This window comes from Misgurnus anguillicaudatus, unplaced genomic scaffold (genome assembly GCF_027580225.2).
Source record: "Misgurnus anguillicaudatus unplaced genomic scaffold, ASM2758022v2 HiC_scaffold_28, whole genome shotgun sequence".
NCBI lineage: Eukaryota > Metazoa > Chordata > Actinopteri > Cypriniformes > Cobitidae > Misgurnus > Misgurnus anguillicaudatus.
In genome coordinates, this window is record NW_027395278.1 from 795,991 (window position 1) to 815,669 (window position 19,679).

The window sequence follows — 19,679 nt, forward strand, 5'->3', positions numbered from 1 at the left end:
TGCAATAAAATACATGGTTTGCGAATCGACCCCGAGGACAGTTTACAAGCACTTTATTTTGTAAGGAGTGATAATGAGATTGTATGAGATGCATTCCGACACATCAACACGATTGCATTCCGACGCATCTGCAAACATCTGTTTAGTCGGATATGCACAAGCAACCAGGAAATGTCTCTCTATTGTTGCTTAGCATGTGTAAACAAAGTGATTTTTTTCTTCAGTTCTTGCCACCACTTTCACTCTATCTGCCACAAACTGTTTCTAAAATATGGAAATGTAATCCACAAAGCATATCTTTCCGTCAGGATAAAAAATATTCCCAAGTTCCAGAAGAATGCATTTTCACTTCTGCTGCAATACCAAGTAAAACTTACTGCATATTTGTCCACTCATTTACGCATTTCTGAATGCCACTTACATTCCATTCCTGCTGCACTTGAAAGCACGAGGTGTTGACTGAGTGGATCTCCTGTCTCGTTAAGTCCGACCAACTGTCATCACTATTGCATCTTAAACGACCCTCATCATAGGCCTACAGACTGCACACCTAATCTCCTGCATTCATGATGCGTTTAAACAAACATAAACACTAAGTCAACACCACCAACTGGCGACCATACTAAGACTAAAGAGATATTGTGCAAGTGGTTGACATGATTGCTTGTATATGACAAATTATATGATGTGGGTATAAAGAAAACACGTACCACAGATAAAGGTTTATACACTAGACTGATTTTTACCTGATATGGGGCTGGTAAGTTAAACTACATGCATTAAATTTTAACCATAAAGAAATGCATATATTTATTTGCTTATTAATATAGTTTTGCTGCATTTCACATAATAACGTAATGTGTTCAATGTAATAACTGAACACCAATTTTAACACAAAGTTTAAGCTTGTTTTGATACATTTGGATTGTTGCGTTATTTAATAAAATATTAAACAACCACATACTTGCAAGGCACTAATTCTGTTGATCGGAAACAGGTACACTGATTTGAGAAATTATCCTTGGAAGCTGAAGGCTATGAAGGCAGTCAGCGCCACCCTAAACACGCGCTTTCACTGGTTAAGAACGCGGAAGAAATGGGCGGCTCTTGATAGCTCAGCCCCGCGACCAATCCCGTTGCGCGAAATCGATGAGTGACACGGCGCTGCACACCAATCAACGCGATGTAAACCAGCGCGTGAACAACCCACCCAGCTGGGTATATATACAGCGATGACAGCTCGCTAATCCACTGCGTTTGCCTCAAGAGCTCGGCGCTAAGAGGAAATCTCGCATACAAAAGCAACTCGCGCAGCGAAACAACTAACCGTTTCTCACAGAAGTGTTAACATGAAGGCGATAAGTCCCGTTAGGTCTTTCAGGAAAAATAACGCGAATATGACGGAACATAGTCTGGGAATCACACGGAGCAAGACCCCCGTGGACGATCCCCTAAGCCTGCTGTACAACATGAACGACTGCTACTCCAAACTGAAGGAACTGGTGCCCAGTATCCCGCAGAACAAAAACGTGAGCAAAATGGAAATCCTGCAACATGTCATCGATTATATCCTGGACCTGCAGATTGCACTTGACTCCAATTCGGCGATCACCAGTCTCCATCACCCGCGAGCGGAGCAGGGGACGTCCAGAACACCCCTGACAACGCTGAACACAGACATCAGCATCCTCTCATTACAGGTAAATCAATGAACATCAACTCCCAAGACTATACAACTAGAAGTGAATACACTGCTTGTTAAGTCTATGTTTGTGGCTTTTTAAAAATTCACATTTTCACATCAAAAATGCTTTTTTTAATGTGCAGGCTTGGCTGTATAAATAATTGGGCGTTTTTTTCCATTAGACACCGGAGTTTCAGTCAGACTTGGTCACAGAGGACAGCAGGACACTTTACCGTTAATCAGGTAAATACGCACTGTTTTATATTATCTTTTTAAATGACGACAAACTATTGCATATCAATTCTCGTAGGCTATTGAGAAATGTGCTGTCAGAGAGCGCGTGTCGTCTTTTTTTTTAATTGTTGCTCGTGTTAAATACGTAATTAAATCGATAAATGGTTATGTCAAGTACTATTTATAATGGTAGAATATAATACGCGTGAACAGCATAGACTCTGTGTAAATGAATGCAGACAGAAGTTGTGCTCGTGTACATCTGGAGTCCAGGGTTTTGCTCAGTCTCTGAGTGTTTGGTTAAATGTTCAAACTGCGGCTTCCTCTCTGGCGCCAGGCTGTCCGGATCTCTGCCCTGTTTGCATTCTCTAAATGCGCCTCTTTCTCAATCTTTTGCAGGTGTTTGGTTAAGACACAAGAACACACAGGACCTGGGAACTGACTTTTCCTCCAATTTCGGTTCTCGGTCTGGACTTTTTTCTTTCCTGTAATTGAATCAAGAGACTTTTGTTGCTTCTAAAAGGACAATCCAGTTGATGTGTTATAAGTTTGGACGTTGATTATTTATCTTCTAAAAAGACTTATTTGGTCCTTTCTTCAAGAGGAAGAAGCACTATATTCCCTGAAAATATAAGGGAAACAAATGAAAATGACCACAAGGAACCTTTTCTCTACAGTGAGAAGTCGTCTTACTTTTTTCTTTTTCGTGAAGACTGTGTGAATAGGAGAAGATGTGGTTAGTTACTGTACAAAGTTTAAGTCTTGTCTTTTTTTGTCAATTCTTTTGGCACATGAAGGACTGGACATTTGAAAATGACATGATGAAACCTTGTGAAAACTCTCTCGAAGAGTGTGTATAGTTGCAGAAATTGGACTGTCAGTATCTGCAAAGTGTTATACTGTATGCTGAGACTTTTTATAAAAGTAATATTGTAAATCATACCTCCTTTTTAAATACTAAATAAATCAAATGCTTTATTTGACAGTGGTCTGTTATAGTCTGTGTAAAATGATCCAGCGATAGCCTATACCTATTTTATGTATTGTACCTCTTAATGTCCAGGACTTTTAATGTGTCACTCACACTTGACCCGTGGGACATTTGTCCATTATTGACCAGAAGAACCTAAATGAATCTTTAACATTGCCATATGGCTGTTTAAAAATTAATTTCAAATACACTTTTGTGATGATTTCCACAGATCATATGGCAGAAGCTTTATGATTAACACCTTATTTTTTTCTCTCTTTCGGTGTTGCAGAAATATTTTACTGAATGTGTCCTAGAGTAGGAAATGAATAATTGTCTTGGACTATTCACACTTTTCACAGGTTCTCATTCGTTTTAATCGCAGTGTATGAACTAAATGTCAGTTTATAAAATATCATCTTAATCTTGTGAATTGTTCAACAGCTGTGTAAAATTGACTGCAGGCCTGTAGTATTAACCTAACGAGCGCGAGGCAGATCAGAGACCCGGATGTTTGACTTCATTATGATCAGAATTTAGTGCAATTTAAGCTGCCTCGTTATGTAACAGCACGTAAATTATTTTATTAGTAGCCTACAGAAAGACTTTTTAACCTAATTGTCTTTCATTTAGCCCACAGAATGCAAGTTAATAAATCAGAGACACGGTCTGAATTTTACTTTTAAATTTGTAATTCATTTGGTTTTCAATTCAAGTTGAATTGTTTGGTGTCAAAGTAACTTTATTTTTCTTAAAACAAGAATACAGTCAGCTCTAATATCAGCTCTTGTTTTTTTTTTTTAAACATTTCTGCAAAGTACAATTTAAGTATTAATGATTGTAACTCTTTCCTTAGTAAATACGACCTGAATCCTTTACTGCTGCTCTTGCTATGAAGAGTGCGCCACCTGCTGGCCACAATAACCTCATCCATGAAAAGACGAGCACTTAATATTTATTTACATGGAAAATGTCAAAACGAATAAATTTACAATTATTCCAAGTGCTTTTAAAATATAAAATATTGCACGAGTCTCATTATTGACCAGTGAAATATTTGTGACGAAACAGCCAGTATAAAGAAAAATACAATAGCCGTAAACTTAATCACAAAACGTGTTGGTTATATTGTAAAATAAAATCATAATAAATTCAATATGATCAGACTCTAGTATATTTAACTAGCTGAAAATGTTTGTTGTAAGAAAAATCTATTTTTAAAAAATCTAACACTGATGTTCACAAACCAAGTCAATTATAAAACACTACAAAGTTGAGCAAACTAAACAGGTGACCTGAATGAACCAGGCATTCAATTACATATAAATAGCAGTTTTTACAATACAGTATCACAAAATCACCAACATTATCCATGTGTTGTTAAATCCCCACTCTACTTGATGATTTTAATATTATGGACAAATCCTACATCTTTAATATAAGCAACGGTGCATGAAATAACAGCTTTTGCACTAAACGCATCACAACCTTAATGTGTATTGCTTTTTTTAATACTTTAATACTTACTACAATAACAGCTAACCTAACACCCAGTAACATTTTAAGATGATCTGTGTTAATAAAAGAATCTAATCACACAACACATTAAAAAACCTTACGTTTTGAGAACTAACAGTGCACAAAGATACTCAACACCACTAAATTACAAAAGTTTCATGTAGCGTCTGTTGCTTCTATAGTGGTCAGATACCAGTACGAATAAATTTACTGGAGGAACGCCAGTATGTCCTTAAAGGACACTTTCTCGTTCATCAGCGGCTTCAGTGGCAGTGGATGTGGTTCTCTTCCGGTGGCCTCCGCGCAGGTTCTGGTTGGTCAGCGTGGTGGTATTGGTGCTGGAGCCTGGAGATATAATGAGCGAAGGGCAATCGATGGGATGCGTCACAGGCCGCTGGGCGCTGTTATTGACGTTGTTGTTGTGAGCAGCATTATCTGGTGAGCAGTTGAGGTTGTTCACAGCTGAAGCAGGCCAGCTTTCCTCAGGGCTGCTGGCTTGTAGACTGCTATCTGATGGAGCATCGGAGCAGATGGACATCCGGGCCACGGCTTCATCTTGCAGGTTACTCAGCCTATGAGGAAGGAGTCGCTTCTTTACCGGACTCTCAAGAGTCAGCTCGATCAGGCTGGTCTCTTCTTTCTTCTCACTTGAATTCTCCTGGGCTGCTTCGTTCTCTTCATCCGGTAGCGAGCGATCGGATGAGCTCCTGCTGGACCTCACTCCAGAGTCAGATGATTTCTTGTCCTGCATGATCATCTCTGAGATTAAGTTTTTCCCGTGATCTTGTCTTGCAGCCCAGGCATCATCCTTTAGAAGTGGAGTGGCGTCTGTTTCTTCATCCTCTGACTCCTCTTCATTATTGGGTACGCTGTGGTAATACGGCCCCTGACCTTTGCTCTTGCGTCTGGATGGGACTTTAGAGGCAGATCCATGCTCTGATTTCTCATCCTCCTCTGTAATGGGATCTAGCAGACCGTCTGAGGTGGAAGAGAAGTCCGCCATGTTCTCTCCAGGTTTGGAGCTCTTATTTGTAAAGGGTCTACGCCCCTCTTGCTCCCTTTCCTTCGTGTTATCTTCTGAGCTGGCTGGGTGGAACTGGCTGGCCGGAGCTTGGGCGGGACTTTTCCGGCCAGCAGCAGACGCTTCCATATGGGCCATGTGGGAGATGTACTCCTGGTAGGCATTGCGATACTCGGCCTGCTGCTTATCAGTCAGCCTACAGATGTCATTGGAAGATTCCTGAGAGTTCAGACTGGATATACTGGGTGCCCTGTGACTGTTGGCCTTAAAAAAGAGAAAATAAGGATTATATGTGAGAAAAACACACAATTAGACATTTAACTCATTCCCCACCAGCCTTTTTTTTAATTGCCCCCAAGCATTTTTTGTGATTTTTTGTGATAAATATACAGTACTATGCAAAAGTCTCAGGCCACCATCACCAGACATGTTGTTTTAGAAGTTTTAATGTCCATCCATATTTATTTTCCAATATATTTTATTAAGATACAAACAGAAAATACAGGAAATATTTACAAAAAAAAATAATAATTCAGGACTAAATGTCTTCTTTAGGCATCGTCTGTGTTTAGTGTGACCTCTTTTGGCACTAAACACATTTTAAGCGTTTTTGAGAAGAATGAAGTAAAAAAGACTTATTTCTTTAAAAGTAGAAATTAGGATTTAATTTTATTTATGTTTAAGAGATCCAGCAGTTTCCTGCTATTGCTCAAGTGGAAGGGGAGTTTACCCTAAATAGTTGACACATCAGTTTACATTTTTATACTGTTTTTAATAGTACATACAAATTTCCTGTATTTTCTGGTTGTATTCTATTAAAGAGACTGAAAAATAATTATATATGATCACTATAACGTTGCAAAAACAACAAATATAATTTTGGTATGGTGGCTTAAGACTTTTGCACAGTACTGTATATATTAACATACAAATATATTTAAAATGAAAGAACAGACCATTTGCTTTTAAACAAAGAAAAAAACAAACACAACAGAAAAAAAAATTCATCCTATCCTCATTTGTTCTCTTTTTATAACATCTTAAATATGGGTAGGTTTCTTCAAAAATACCAAATATTGTTGCATTTTTGTAAACGACTTTTGTTAGAGATCAGATTCAGAATGAAGATCAAAACATAGTGTACAATGTTGTAGAATTAGCTGATGCTCTAGTTTTTTATAAATTGAGTAAGAGTGACACCTAGTGGATTATAGCAGAATTAAAGATTATCATAAAATCTTAGGGAAGCGTCATTGGCAGGGAAATGTTTTCTCTTAATTGATGAGATAACTCCTCAATGGCGGGGAAAGAGTTAAAGGGACAGGTCACCCAAAAATGAAAATGATAATCTATTCCCTGTTTAAGTTCGTATTGTATTGTATTGTATTGTATTTCTTGGTCTTGGGAAACCAAACAAGAGAGAAAAATCTACAATACACTAACAACATACATCATAATACCAATACTACTATAAAAAAAGATTTGTTGGTTCAACTTAAAGGGACACTCCACTTTTTTTTGAAAAAATGCTCATTTTCCAGCTCCCCTAGTATTAAACATTTGATTCTTACAGTTTTGGAATCCATTCAGCCGATCTTTGAGTCTGGTGGTACCACTTTTAGCATAGCTTAGCACAATCCATTGAATCTGATTAGACCATTAGCATAGCGCTAAAAAATAACCAAAGTGTTTTAATATTTTTTCTTTTTAAAACTTAAATCTTCTGTATTTACATCGTGTACTAAGACCGACAGAAAATTAAAAGTTGCGATTTTCTAGGCAAATATGGCTAGGAACTATACTCTCATTATGGCGTGATAATCAAGGACTTTGCTGCTGTAACATGGCTGCAGGAGGCGCAATGATATTACGCAGCAGCCAAAAACAGTCCCCTTAGTAACTTATTGGCAGTGGACTATTTTCAGGTAGTGAGTAATATCAGTGCGCCTCCTGCAAGCATGTTACAGCAGCAAAGTCCTTGATTATTACGCCTGAATGAGTATATAGTTCCTAGCCATATCTGCCTAGAAAATCGCAACGTTTAATTTCCGTTGGTCTTAGTACACAATGTAACTACAGAAGAGTCAAGTTTTAAATAGGAAAAATATCGAAACTATTTTCTTATTTTTTAGGCGCAATGCTAATGGTCTAATCAGATTCTATGGATTATGCTAAGCTATGCTAAAAGTGCTAGCGCCAGACCCGGAGATCGGCTGAATGGATTCCAAAACGGTAAGAATCAAATGTTTAACTCTAGGGGAGCTGGAAAATTAGAGTGTCGATCCCTTTAAAAAAAGTAAGTTACCTGGTTGCCTTAAAATTTTGAGATAATTCCACTTAAAAATATCAATTAACTCAAAAAGTTGTAAAAATTGTTGTCAACTAATATTTTTAAGTTAAATTAACTTAATTTTTTAAATTGAACCAATTTTATAGCCTACACCAACATTTTCCCCTTACCCACACAACATTTATTGCTTATTATTTCTTATCCGTGGTGAACAAAAGGAGTAATTAAGCCAAACATTCAAGCTGTTCTTTGGCACACAGTACAAGTAGATGGAGATCAATGGCTTTTATTATCCAAATATAAAATAAATGTTATGCCTAGTGCACTATATTCTATATTACTTAAAGCCAAAAAAATTGCTTAGTTGGGGAATAGGCCAAAATGTAGGTCGATATTCAAATCTCATGTATGCTTCTGCATGTTAAAACTTGGCACGTTTGTAATACACATGGGAGATTCTGTTTGCATACAAAAGCGCATCAAACCAACACCACGGAAAAGACGGAAGAGTTGAAGAAATTAAGCACAGACCTTCCTGCTTCTCGCATACATCATGAATGTTGAAATGGGAGGTGCGGTGGACGGCAAGATTTTCAGTAATAATAAAAAAAATCTCTCGTACAAGGCTATCACGTGGCTTTAAAAGGCCTTAAGTTGTTCTCGATAAAAAAAACTGTATGCATTTTGTAAATCTGACACTACAATTTAGGTCACAAACCTTTTCTAATACAGTAAGCAGACAAATTGACTCGAGTGTGTTAAAGGCGGAGTCCACGATGTTTGAAAGCCAATGTTGATATTTGAAATCACCTAAACAAACACGCCCCTACCCCAATAGAATCTGGACCTTCTGTTGATAGACCCGCCCCACACATACGCAACCCGGCAAGGATGTCGGTTAGTAGACACGCTCCTTACTGCTGATTGGCTATAAGTGTGTTTTGGTGGTCGGCCCGTCTCCTTTTACAAAGCGTTTTTCAAACATCGTGGACTCCGCCTTTAAATAAAGAAGAAATCGAAATGTGGATCTGTACTGTGGAACGGAATTAAGAAGCACTGGAATGAGTAACGCTGTTTTTATGGGGGAAAAAATAAAGTTATGCATGAGGTGCATGAGTAGATGATAAAAGTATTTTAGTCATTTAGAGAAGTCAACACGGAGTGATCTTTACCACCAACATCTATGATTCTAATCTAAACCATTATGAGCTCTTGCTTGTGTGTGGCAATGTTCAGTGACACCTTGCCAAGTGTTAATAGATGAGTGCAGAAATAGTTATCTCTGTGTGATAGAGAGCTACTGTGTGTGTGTGTGCATGTGTGTGTGGTCAGCTCTTCACTTCCTCTGCCCATCCAGGTCAGAAAACGCTCCGTTTCTCACCCAGTAAACCACATGCTATTTTCATTCTGATGAGACACTTCTGAAAAGCAGAAGCTAAGTTCCAGTGTGTCAAAAAAAAAAAAATGCGACTGAAGAAAAAGATGCTCTGACAGAAACGGCCCAGTTTATTTTCTCTGTAGGCATATATGTTTGTGTTTGTCTCTGTGTTTAATTACTGTCTTTGGCTGCTGTGCACCTGTGTTTATCTACAGACCGTTTCTCACTGTTGACCAGCTGAATGTATTTGTGTGCGCAGCAATACCACGCACCAGCCACTGGGCACCGTGTTGCCTGGAAGGCTCCTCGAGTCCCACGCTGCTGAGCTCTTCAAAGCTCAGGTTGAGGCTGTATGAGAAGTTTTCTGGGTTTATCGCAACATCTCGTGATGCTTCAGAGGGTCCGCGAGGTTCGAGTTGAGTCAAAACGATGCCGCTCTGGTCACCGCACGCCCCCGATTCATCACGCAACAGCTGGCTCTCCAGTTGCCGTTGCTCTAGAACCTACAACAGACAAGCAGTACAATATGGCGACAGTTACATGAGAATTTATTTTAAAGGGACACTCCACTTTTTTGAAAATATGCTCATTTTCCAGCTCCCCTAGTGTTAAATATTTGATTTTTACAGTTTGGGAATCCATTCAGCCGATCTCCGGGTCTGGTGGTACCATTTTTAGCATAGCTTAGCATAATCCATTGAATCTGATTAGACCATTAGCATCGCGCTAAAAAAATAACCAAAGAGTTTCGATATATTTCCTATTAAAAACTTGACTCTTCTGTAGTTACATCGTGTACTAAGACCAACAGAAAATTAAAATTTGCGATTTTCTAGGCACATATGGCTAGGAACTATACTCTCATTCTGGCGTAATAATCAAGGACTTTGCAGATGTGACATGACTGCAGGAGGCGCAATGATTTTACACAGCACCTGAAAATAGTCCCCTTGGTAACTTTCAATAGGAGGGACTATTTTCGGGCACTGCGTATATCATTGCGCCTCCTGCAGACATGGTACGGCAGCAAAGTCCTTGATTATTACGCCAGAATGAGAGTATAGTTCCTAGCCATTTCGGCCTAGAAAATCACAACTTTTAATTTTTCCATCAGTCTTAGTACACCATGTAACTACAAAAGAGTCAAGTTTTAAATAGGAATATTATCGAAACTCATGGGTTATTTTTTAGCGCGATGCTAATGGTCGAATCAGATTCAATGTATTATGCTAAGCTATGCTAAAAGTGGTAGCGCCAGACCCAGAGATCGGCTGAATGGATTCCAAAACGTTAAAAATTTAATGTTTAACTCTAGGGGGGCTGGAAAATGAGCCTATTTTATTTAATTAGCCTATAAAAGTGAAGTGTACCTTTAAGGGGTAGATAATGAAATGAGAGAAGCAACTTGAAGGATATTTCTTGTTTGTGTTATACAAATGTAGGACAAAATGCTGATAGACATAAGTTGCCTGTGAAAACCGAGCTAAAATCATTTTTGTGATATACTGTTTTCTACATAAAATTTATATCTTTAATATTGACCGAGTATGATCATGTCAAAGATTGGTATTAAAGCGAAATAAATGAGTGAAATAAAACTTTGATACTCCTAATCTTATAATGAGACTGAGACTTAAGCCTGGATTTCACATACAGGGTCACTTTTGAATCTTATACAGGTATTCTCGGTTTACAAGTCAAGCCCTATTTGCATATAAATTTGCAACTTTAATTTGTAACTTTACAAATGTATCTATATACGTGCTTTTTGTATTTAACCATTTTTTTTTCTTTACAATATTAAACGTATTAACAGAACAACACTGACACAAACCCAAAAAATACAAAAGTGGCATGCTTCACTAAGGCGTTTTTGAGAAACATAAAATAGCCAAAATTCTATGTGAAACTTCTGAGGCATGCCAATATTACAACTAGCCCCAAGTCGTTCAATTTGGACTTGGTTCCAGTCTAAAGAATGCTACTTTATTTTGTGAACATCAAGCTATTCAGATCTTCAAGTGGACACCGAGCTCCCACTGACAATAACCCTCCTTCATCCAGAAAGCAGCCATCTTGGACCAGATGGCTGCATGCTTGTTGGCAACACAACATTCGTTTGTATAAGCGCAAATGGAAATCTGATCAACACGACTACATGTGTTCCTTATTCAGCCTCGTCCAACCTACTTCACTATAGACAGATTAACTGCGAGGGTTAAATAAAAGACCAAAAACATCCAAGTATGTAGGTATTCAACATCTTACCATGGTCCTGAAAAGATGCCAGTCTCCGAAGTTCATGTTCATCTCCTTTTTGAGCTCATCAAGGTTGCACTGAGACAAAACCCGACCGTTCACGTTGGCCTACATTTAGGATGAAAGAATTTAACACCAATGGTACAACTAATAACTAGGTTAATTTATCTTAGCATCACTTTAGTGAAACAAATTGGTGCATGCTGGTATGTTGGATGGTGAAACAAAGCTCACTTTTACAACAAAAGAGATATTTAAGTATGCAGGCTGATGCCGCACAGCTGGCAGGTTGACTAATGGATGTCTAACGGAGACATCAGGAATGTCATTGCATCCTTCAGATGTTGTCCAATGGAGAGAAAGCCCTTATTGTGAAACCTCTATGCGCACCACATGGAACTGATAAAGCTAGTCTTTTCCAATAGATGAATGGGTATTTACAGAGATGAATGAATTTACCACACCCTGTTTCTCAGTCATGTATTTCTTCTACAGTCATCTGTCTGTTTAGACAACTGTGCACTTGCAAGTTTCACAAATAGGACATTGAAAATGAGTCTTTTGGAAAAGTGGTCAGTAAAAGGAGGAGCTTAACCATTAGATTATGCTGACCTAGTGGGTTAGAAAATAATATACTCATATTAAATCAGCCAACTTAAAAATATATGGTTCAGTTTAATAAATGCAGTAAAACAATGCCAATGGGAAGCCCACAGTGTACCCTTTTTGATGAAAGTGGCTATTTCTTGCAATGTAAATCTGTACGCTTTACTTTTCAAACCGATTGCATGCTTTTCAATTTAGCACACTTCTAGGAAATACCTTTTTGACTGTGTTGATGTACTCTTCCAGCATACAGGGGTCCAGGCCCTGGAGCTGCCCAAGCTTCTCGCACACTGCGTCAATGCTTAGGGAACTAAGAAGAACTTGGGGCTCACCAGAAACCCCACAACCAGAGCCCTACACACAAATATAATAAATAGTTATTAATTTTATTGATTAAAGGAATAGTCTACTCATTTTCAATATAAAAATATGTTATTACCTTAACTAAGAATTGTTGATACATCCCTCTATCATCTGTGTGCGTGCACGTAAGCGCTGGAGCGCGCTGCGACGCTTCGATAGCATTTAGCTTAGCCCCATTCATTCAATGGTACCATTTAGAGATAAAGTTAGAAGTGACCAAACACATCAACGTTTTTCCTATTTAAGACAAGTAGTTATACGAGCAAGTTTGGTGGTACAAAATAAAACGTAGCGCTTTTCTAAGCGGATTTAAAAGAAGAACTATATTGTATGGCGTAATAGCACTTTTGGGAGTACTTCGACTCGGCGCAATAACACCCTCCCTCTCCCATTATGAGAGTGAGAAGGGGAGCGGACTTTTCAGGCGAGTCGAAGTACTCCCAAAAGTGCTATTACGCCATAAAATATAGTTCCTCTTTTAAATCCGCTTAGAAAAGCGCTACGTTTTATTTTGTACCACCAAACTTGCTCGTATAACTACTCGTCTTAAATAGGAAAAACGTTGATGTGTTTGGTCACTTCTAACTTTATCTCTAAATGGTACCATTGAATGAATGGGGCTAAGCTAAATGCTATCGAAGCGTCGCAACGCGCTCCAGCGCTTACGTGCACGCACACAGATGATAGAGGGATGTATCAACAATTCTTAGTTAAGGTAATAACATATTTTAATATTGAAAACGAGTAGACTATTCCTTTAACAATACATTCTTTGACAGACAACGCGATGCCATGCAGCAGCGGTGAAGAGGCAAAGCACCTTTATCTGCAGCATGCTCCTCATACAAAAGCAAAGCAGGCAATCATTGTCAAAGTAAAGAACATTTGTTGCATGTTTTGATGTCATGGATTTGACCCGTTATTGCAAGAGGTGGGCTTTTTCAATTCATAGATACTGTTATTTTTCAGTGTGACCATCTCTTTAAAGGACAAGTTCGGTATTTTACACTTTAAGCCATGTTTTCAGATTGTTTATGATGAAATAGAACGTTTTTGACTGAAATTTGGACATATGATGCTGGCCCGAGTATTTTCGGGTGTTCGGTTTGATATGGTCAAACAAAAATCGCTGCAAAAGATGCTTTCCAAAAGGTTTTATTGTAGTTTTTGTCCAACTCCATTGACTTGTATTAGATGTGCTCTGAGGTACGGTATTACTCCGCGCCGGGAACTTTGTTTGTATTCTTGCAATCGGCAAAGGAGGATTATCGCCACCAACTGGGCTGGAGTGACTATTATTCAAGCTCTCATCGGAAGAATGTACGTGTGTGAGGCGTTTGGAAAAATAGGTCCACAAGGTTACACGAATGCTAAAACACCTGTTGGAAAGCATCTTTTTCACGTCTTTGTAAACGAAAGTTTAATGCATTTTAGGAAGGATTGTTCCAGTGCAGTCATTGTAGATGTTGTGGGGTGATACAACAGAAACCGAAAATTTTCAGGCCAGCTCCAGCATCATATGTCCAAATTTCAGACAAAACAGTTCTATTTCATAATAAACAATCTGAAGACAGAGCTTTAGGTATAAAATACCGAACTTGTCCTTAATAGTCCACCTAAATATGGCACGTTGATAATGTCATTGGTTCTTGTGTCTCGTGAGTAGTTATTATGTCTGTGTTTAACTCATTTTCTCACAAACATACTGTAAGTAAGCCACTGGAGTCATTTGGTTTACTTTACTGATGGATATATTTGCATTTCATGTTGGCTCCAGTATAAGAAGATAACATGGTGGCGATTCACGATTTTACATTTTCTTTGGTGTGTATTAGTACGTTAACGATATGCAAAAGGTAAAAACCACAAAGTAAACAATGACGTGAGTTATCGTCTCCAACGTAAATCTTTTTTCTTGGACTACAACAAACACACGGATTGTAGGCAACAGTTTACTTCCTGGGATTGGTGACATAGAGAAGACCGACCTTATCATAATTCCTCCCGCTTCGGACTCACAGCCTGTAAATTAACTCCTGTTAGCATTGCATTGTGAGCAAATCTTTTAAACATGGTAAGGAGCATCTGACGTCAGAGGTATTCAGAGCAAATCACAATGTACAGATTACCTGGCCAATCAGGGACAGAGAGCTTTTCAAATTCGTGCGTTTCAGGAAGAAAGTGAAATCTGGAGCTACAAAAATGTCTGGTATGTGGAAAATAATGTGTATTATACCAAATACACAAATAACGTTGTTTTTAGCAATGAAATAGGTGCTCTTTAACTAAAAAGGAAGGCATTGCATGATGATGAGTAAATTATGAGAAAATATATTTGAGTTAACAATTTATATTTGGGTCAACTATTCCTTAACTACAGACTGGCTAACACGTGTGTCCAGTTTAAGGCTATCAACACCAGGAGTGATGTTTAGGAAAAACAGACCAATCAGCTGGAAGCTTGAGACAACACTATTTAAGTATACATTTTATTTTACGATTTGTGATTGTTACAGTGTAATTATAATTTAAGTACTGAATAATAATGATTAACAACATGTACTTACTATAGGATTGAGTTTAGGGTTTGGTTTAGGGTTAGGGTTAGTTGGACGCAATTATAGATATTGGATATAATATTATTGAGGACTCTTATTTTGGGGGGAACTGCAAAGCTCAATACGGCTGCTCTGACAGAAGTCCTGCCTTTCGGTTAAAAGAACCAATCATCAATCGATAAAGACTGATGATTCTCATGGGGAGTGGCTCTGTACAGAGTCTCATGAGGTGCTTGCCAACCTATGCACAGGCAAAGTAGTTAAACGCACAATTTGAGCTTAAGAGACAAAAGTTATGGCACAGTTGATGTCAGGTTTAACTGTTGGTCAGAAATGTGTTGTTTAATTGTGATTTTAGCACGTTATTTAAGAGATATCTGTCTTTCCCCATTCAACCAAAAATGACTTTAGTCTTGCATGACTAAAAATCACTGCCCGGAGGCGTTGCAAACATGGCCGCCTAGTGGCGCGGCTTACCTAAAAGGACTCTCACGTAATTGTGCATAATTTACTGTTACCACTATAGTAATTACATGTAATATATAACAAAGACACCATAAAATAAAGTGTTACCTATATATTTTTTCATAAATACACAAACATCAAAAAATATTGGCAACTAATTTTTTTTTTTTTTTAAAAATGCTTTATTTTACAGAACAGGAAACAAACTGGCTGAAGTAGGCGTGCAGCGTGTCAAAAAAAAGAGAGCATTTGTCAATTGATGGCGCAACAAGCACTTCAAGCGTAGACAGCTTTGTTGAGAACATTGGGAGCGGTTTAGTTTTGTTGTTTTAATTTTTAAACTGGTCTGTTTGTCTGTGGTTAAGTGACCCAGTTTGCAATAACGGTCGATTTTTGGCCTGTGTACTGATTTCATCAGACCTGTTGTGGTCGGCCCAGTCAATTGATATGTAGGCTTTCTGTGGTCTTGCGGAAGTGACACTATTACTGAAATTCTCATGAAATCTTTAACTAAATAAAGTGGTCTATTTTAAAGTGGTCATTTGACGTTGCTAAAAATAACATAATTGTTTTGTATTTGGTGCAATGCAAAATTGCATGGGTTAAGGTAAAAAAAAAACATAATCTTCCACAAACCCCACATTATTTTTGCTCCTCGTCTTTCTAAAAAAAAAAACATAGATTTTAATAAAGCTATCCAGTGCATTGTGATTCACCGAATACCTCAAGTGTAAGACGGAAATGTTACACCCTTACCATATTTGGAATATCTGCTCGCAAAGCCCAGCGTCTCCACGACATGGCGGCAGCGGCAATAATACTACAGCGAGAAAAATGTTACGCCTTCTTTAAGTATATATTTGGCCGCTGTTATGCAAATCTTCCCACACAGTGATGTAGATATTTGAATGAGGTATTTTAGGAAGGCGTGGATGGGCCTTCACTTTTAGAAAGAATATTTCTTTGGGTTTTAGACTTTATTCTTTGCAACTTCACAAATCTTCTATATGCACAAACAGCTTTTAAAAAATAAAAAAAAATAAAAGTGCATCATATGACCCCTTTAATCATCAACTTATGGAAATGAATGCTATAGATGACTCAGTATTAGCATCTTGCAAGCTTGTTCTTCATATGATGATACATGGAAGACTTGGCCATGTATCTATATGTGGTTCAGCTGTGACATGTAGTCAAAGTGATGCAAGATGATGGTTCACAACATGGTTAACAACAACTCTGTTCACCTAAATTAATTGCACTCAAGTAATCCTACTCATCATCAGCAGGCATGTTTACTAAGATACAAAAAAACAAAAAGTATAAGTAGTATTTAGCTGGACATATGATCTCAAAATGGCAGCAACCATAATATGGGATTATTGTATTAAAGAAAACTTGTTTTGTCTACAGGTCACTGTTACGACTGTAGTGCATATATTGGGTATGTGTACATAATTTTACACATCAAATGTATATGAAGTTGATTTCTTTTCTTTAAGGTCTTTCAACGAATTCTGGTGTGAAAGAATTGACTATAGGCTGTACATAGCCTAGATCTGAATCCTAATGAACCCAATGACCAATTGAATTGAAATTTTGCGGGTAAGACCCCATCACCCAAAATCAGTGCACTGCATTACAGATGTTTGTGTGAATGGAAGTAAATTACTGCATCCATGTTCCAACATCTGGCAGAACATCAAAAGCTTTATAAACTGTAAAAAGTGACAGCTGCCCTACTTAAAAAAAAAGTTTTTATAAACTTAAATATAAGGTTAAAAAAACTTCAATTGGTAACATCTAAAAAATTAAGTTTTATAAACTTAAGGCACTGGTTTCACAGACAAGGCTTAGCTAAAGCCAGGACTAGGCCTTAGTTAAAAAAAGATGGTTAAGCATTTTTTATAAACATGCCTTACTAGTGTGTATCTTAAGACAAATCAATGGCACTGGCATATTTTAAGATCTGTATGTGCAAGTTATTTTCAGTTGAGATACACCTCAAACATGTGTTTTAGTCTAGGACTAGCCTTAAGCCAGGGGTAGAAGGTGAAAAAACGTTTAAAAATTACTTCATTTAGTAACACCTAATATTTTTAAACATTTCCAACTTAAAAATTTCACTTAAAGTGAGTAAGTGAGTAAGTTAAAAAAAACTCAAATTTTTAAGCGTTTCCAATTTTTTTAAGTTGATCCAACATTTACTTTTTACAGTTTAGGAAGGATTTCAAATCTATTTATGTTAAAAGATTAGTGAATTTTCTTTAAAAAAAAATACAGATAATTTACGCACCACCATGTCATTCAAAATGTTGATGTCTTTCTTTATTTAGTCAAGAAGAAATTATGTTTTTGAGGAAAACATTCCAGGATTTTTCTCATTGTAATGGACTTTAATGGACCCCAACACATAACAGTTTTAATGCAGTTTAAAATTGCAGTTTCAAAGGACTCTAAACGATCTCAAACGAGGTATAAGGGTCTTATCTAGTGAAACGATTGTCATTATTGGCAAGAAAAATAAAAAATATGCACTTTTAAACCACAACTTCTCATCTATCTCTGGTCCTGTGACGCGCCATATGCAATACGTCATCACGTCAAGAGATCACGGATGACGTATTGAAACTCCGCCCCAGTGTTTACAAGTGTGGAGAAAGAGGACCGTTCCGACGTTGTTGTATGTCAAATGATACTAATTAATGTCTTTGTGTCCGTTTATTGTTTAAAATGGTCCGCAAATGTGCGTTTCATATATGTAACACGTGACCTTTCCACGGCATTACGCAATTACACGAGGTCGCGCTGGCTCATCACACAGCCGGAGGATTTTTATTTTTCTTGCCAAAAATGACAATCGCTTCGCTAGATAAGACACTTACTCCTCGTTTGGGATCGTTTAGAGTTCTTTAAAACTGCAATTTTAAACTGCATTAAAACTGTTAAGTGTTGGGGTCCATTAAAGTCCATTAAAATTAGAAAAATCCTGGAATGTTTTCCTCAAAAAACATAATTTCTTCACGACTGAACAAAGAAAGACATCAACATTTTGGATGACATGGTGGTGAGTAAATTATCTGGATTTTTTTTTAAGAAAATTGACTAATCCTTTAATATTTTTGATGAGTAGCATGAGCACATGTGGATGCAGGTAATTTTGCCCATATAGTCTATATACATTGAAAACTGGCAGTACATTTTGTTTTATGATTTTAAGTGAAATAAGTCAAGATAAGGATGAGAAATCTCAAGGGTTTAAATGCGTGTACCTGTTTCATTCTGTAGGGTTGTGATTTTATCTGGGAGTGGCAAAAGGAGAGAGAAGGAGAGGAGAAGAAAGGGAAAGAGAAGATGAATCAGGTCACATGCTTAAATCATCAATCAATCAATAAATCAATCAATTAATCAAAATGCAATTACATTATTTTTGACTGGTAGAAATGGGCACAAATACATACACAAAATCAACGTTTGGGTTGTCTGAAAGAATAGCTGACTTGAAAAGCTGGTTTGTCGTAAGAAAGGCCTGTATAATTAACCTGAATTTGATTCACCATCAGGTGTGTTTCTTTAAAGGCCATTTAAATAAGACAGATTTGCACTTAAAAAGAGCTAGATAAAGCATAAGGGACACATTTAACTTTAACAATGACACTTAAAAAAAGTAGCCCACTTCAATTATATTTAAAAATAAAAAAAATTATTTGTATCTTATATCGAACGCGTTTTACAACGCAAACTGTCTAACAGCACAAAAAAACAATGGTAATAAAACATAAATCCATAAACCAATATACCTAAACCCTAATGATTTGTCCAATAGTATACAAACTGCATGGATTTGACATTTTTTATGATTTGATCAAACCAAATCAACAGCACAAGAGGAATCAACTGAAACGAGGACACAAAAAAGACAATAAAGGACAAATACCAAAAAGATGGAAAAGACTCGGAACAGAAATAACAGACATATAAAAAGGAAATGTACATAGACAATTTAGACTTACAACTTCACGGTGAAAAAATATTTCAATACAAAACGGCTCCACCCTGATGGGCGAGTGTTAGAAGTGTGCGATAAGATTGTAATTAGGGCCAGGGGCCGGGAATAAGGAAACAGACGTGCTCACTGAAGGAAGCATCTCTCTGTGCTGATAAGAGAAGCTTCGTTCAACACGCCATCCTAGCTCTGCTGATGCTAATTCATGCTGCCTCTGATGGAAGTGACTTTCACATGATGCAGAACGAAGCAAAGACCAGAGAGCCAATCAAATGACGGTGGTGTAAATGAACAAAACAATGGAGATTTGAAAAGTGAGTTTAAATC

The 19,679-nt window shown here is 37.5% G+C and overlaps 2 protein-coding genes across 8 annotated transcripts in view; one reads left to right on the forward strand and one right to left on the reverse strand.

The window, feature by feature from the left end:
• Positions 1-1,243: 1,243 nt before the first annotated feature.
• On the forward strand, positions 1,244-2,901 carry LOC141362540 (DNA-binding protein inhibitor ID-2-like). 2 transcript variants are annotated; one of them, XR_012368287.1, is made up of 3 exons: positions 1,244-1,700; positions 1,828-1,927; positions 2,318-2,901. XR_012368287.1 is itself a non-coding variant. In XM_073864773.1 (3 exons), the coding sequence occupies exons 1-2, from the start codon at positions 1,350-1,352 to the stop codon at positions 1,921-1,923; spliced, it is 408 nt and encodes a 135-aa protein (XP_073720874.1). In that variant the 5' UTR covers positions 1,247-1,349; the 3' UTR covers positions 1,924-1,927; positions 2,318-2,901. The 2 variants fall into 2 exon arrangements, 1 of the variants encoding a protein (XP_073720874.1); XM_073864773.1 differs by having other exon boundaries at positions 1,247-1,700; positions 1,867-1,927.
• A 1,231-nt stretch (positions 2,902-4,132) lies between these two features.
• LOC129418085 (kinase D-interacting substrate of 220 kDa B) overlaps positions 4,133-19,679 on the reverse strand; it is an 86,476-nt gene continuing 70,929 nt past the window's right edge. For 3 of the 6 annotated variants that reach the window (XM_073864898.1, XM_073864900.1, XM_073864897.1), the window contains 5 exons: positions 18,619-18,648; positions 12,177-12,314; positions 11,364-11,462; positions 9,368-9,598; positions 4,134-5,691 (listed from right to left, as the gene is read on the reverse strand). In XM_073864898.1, the coding sequence (XP_073720999.1) occupies positions 4,639-5,691; positions 9,368-9,598; positions 11,364-11,462; positions 12,177-12,314; positions 18,619-18,648 (1,551 nt within the window). In that variant the 3' untranslated portion in view covers positions 4,134-4,638. Of the gene's footprint in view, positions 5,692-9,367; positions 9,599-11,363; positions 11,463-12,176; positions 12,315-18,618; positions 18,649-19,679 lie in introns of all 6 variants that reach the window. The other 3 variants (XM_073864901.1, XM_073864899.1, XM_073864902.1) reach the window with 2 other exon arrangements.

What these genes read in the sequence shown, in the direction of transcription:
- LOC141362540 (XM_073864773.1), top strand. Translation starts at nt 1,350, where the DNA reads ATGAAGGCGATAAGTCCCGTTAGGTCTTTCAGGAAAAATAACGCGAAT. An exon ending in TCAGCATCCTCTCATTACAG is followed by an intron (nt 1,701 to 1,866) that starts GTAAATCAATGA and finishes TTTTTCCATTAG; the next exon opens with ACACCGGAGTTTCAGTCAGA.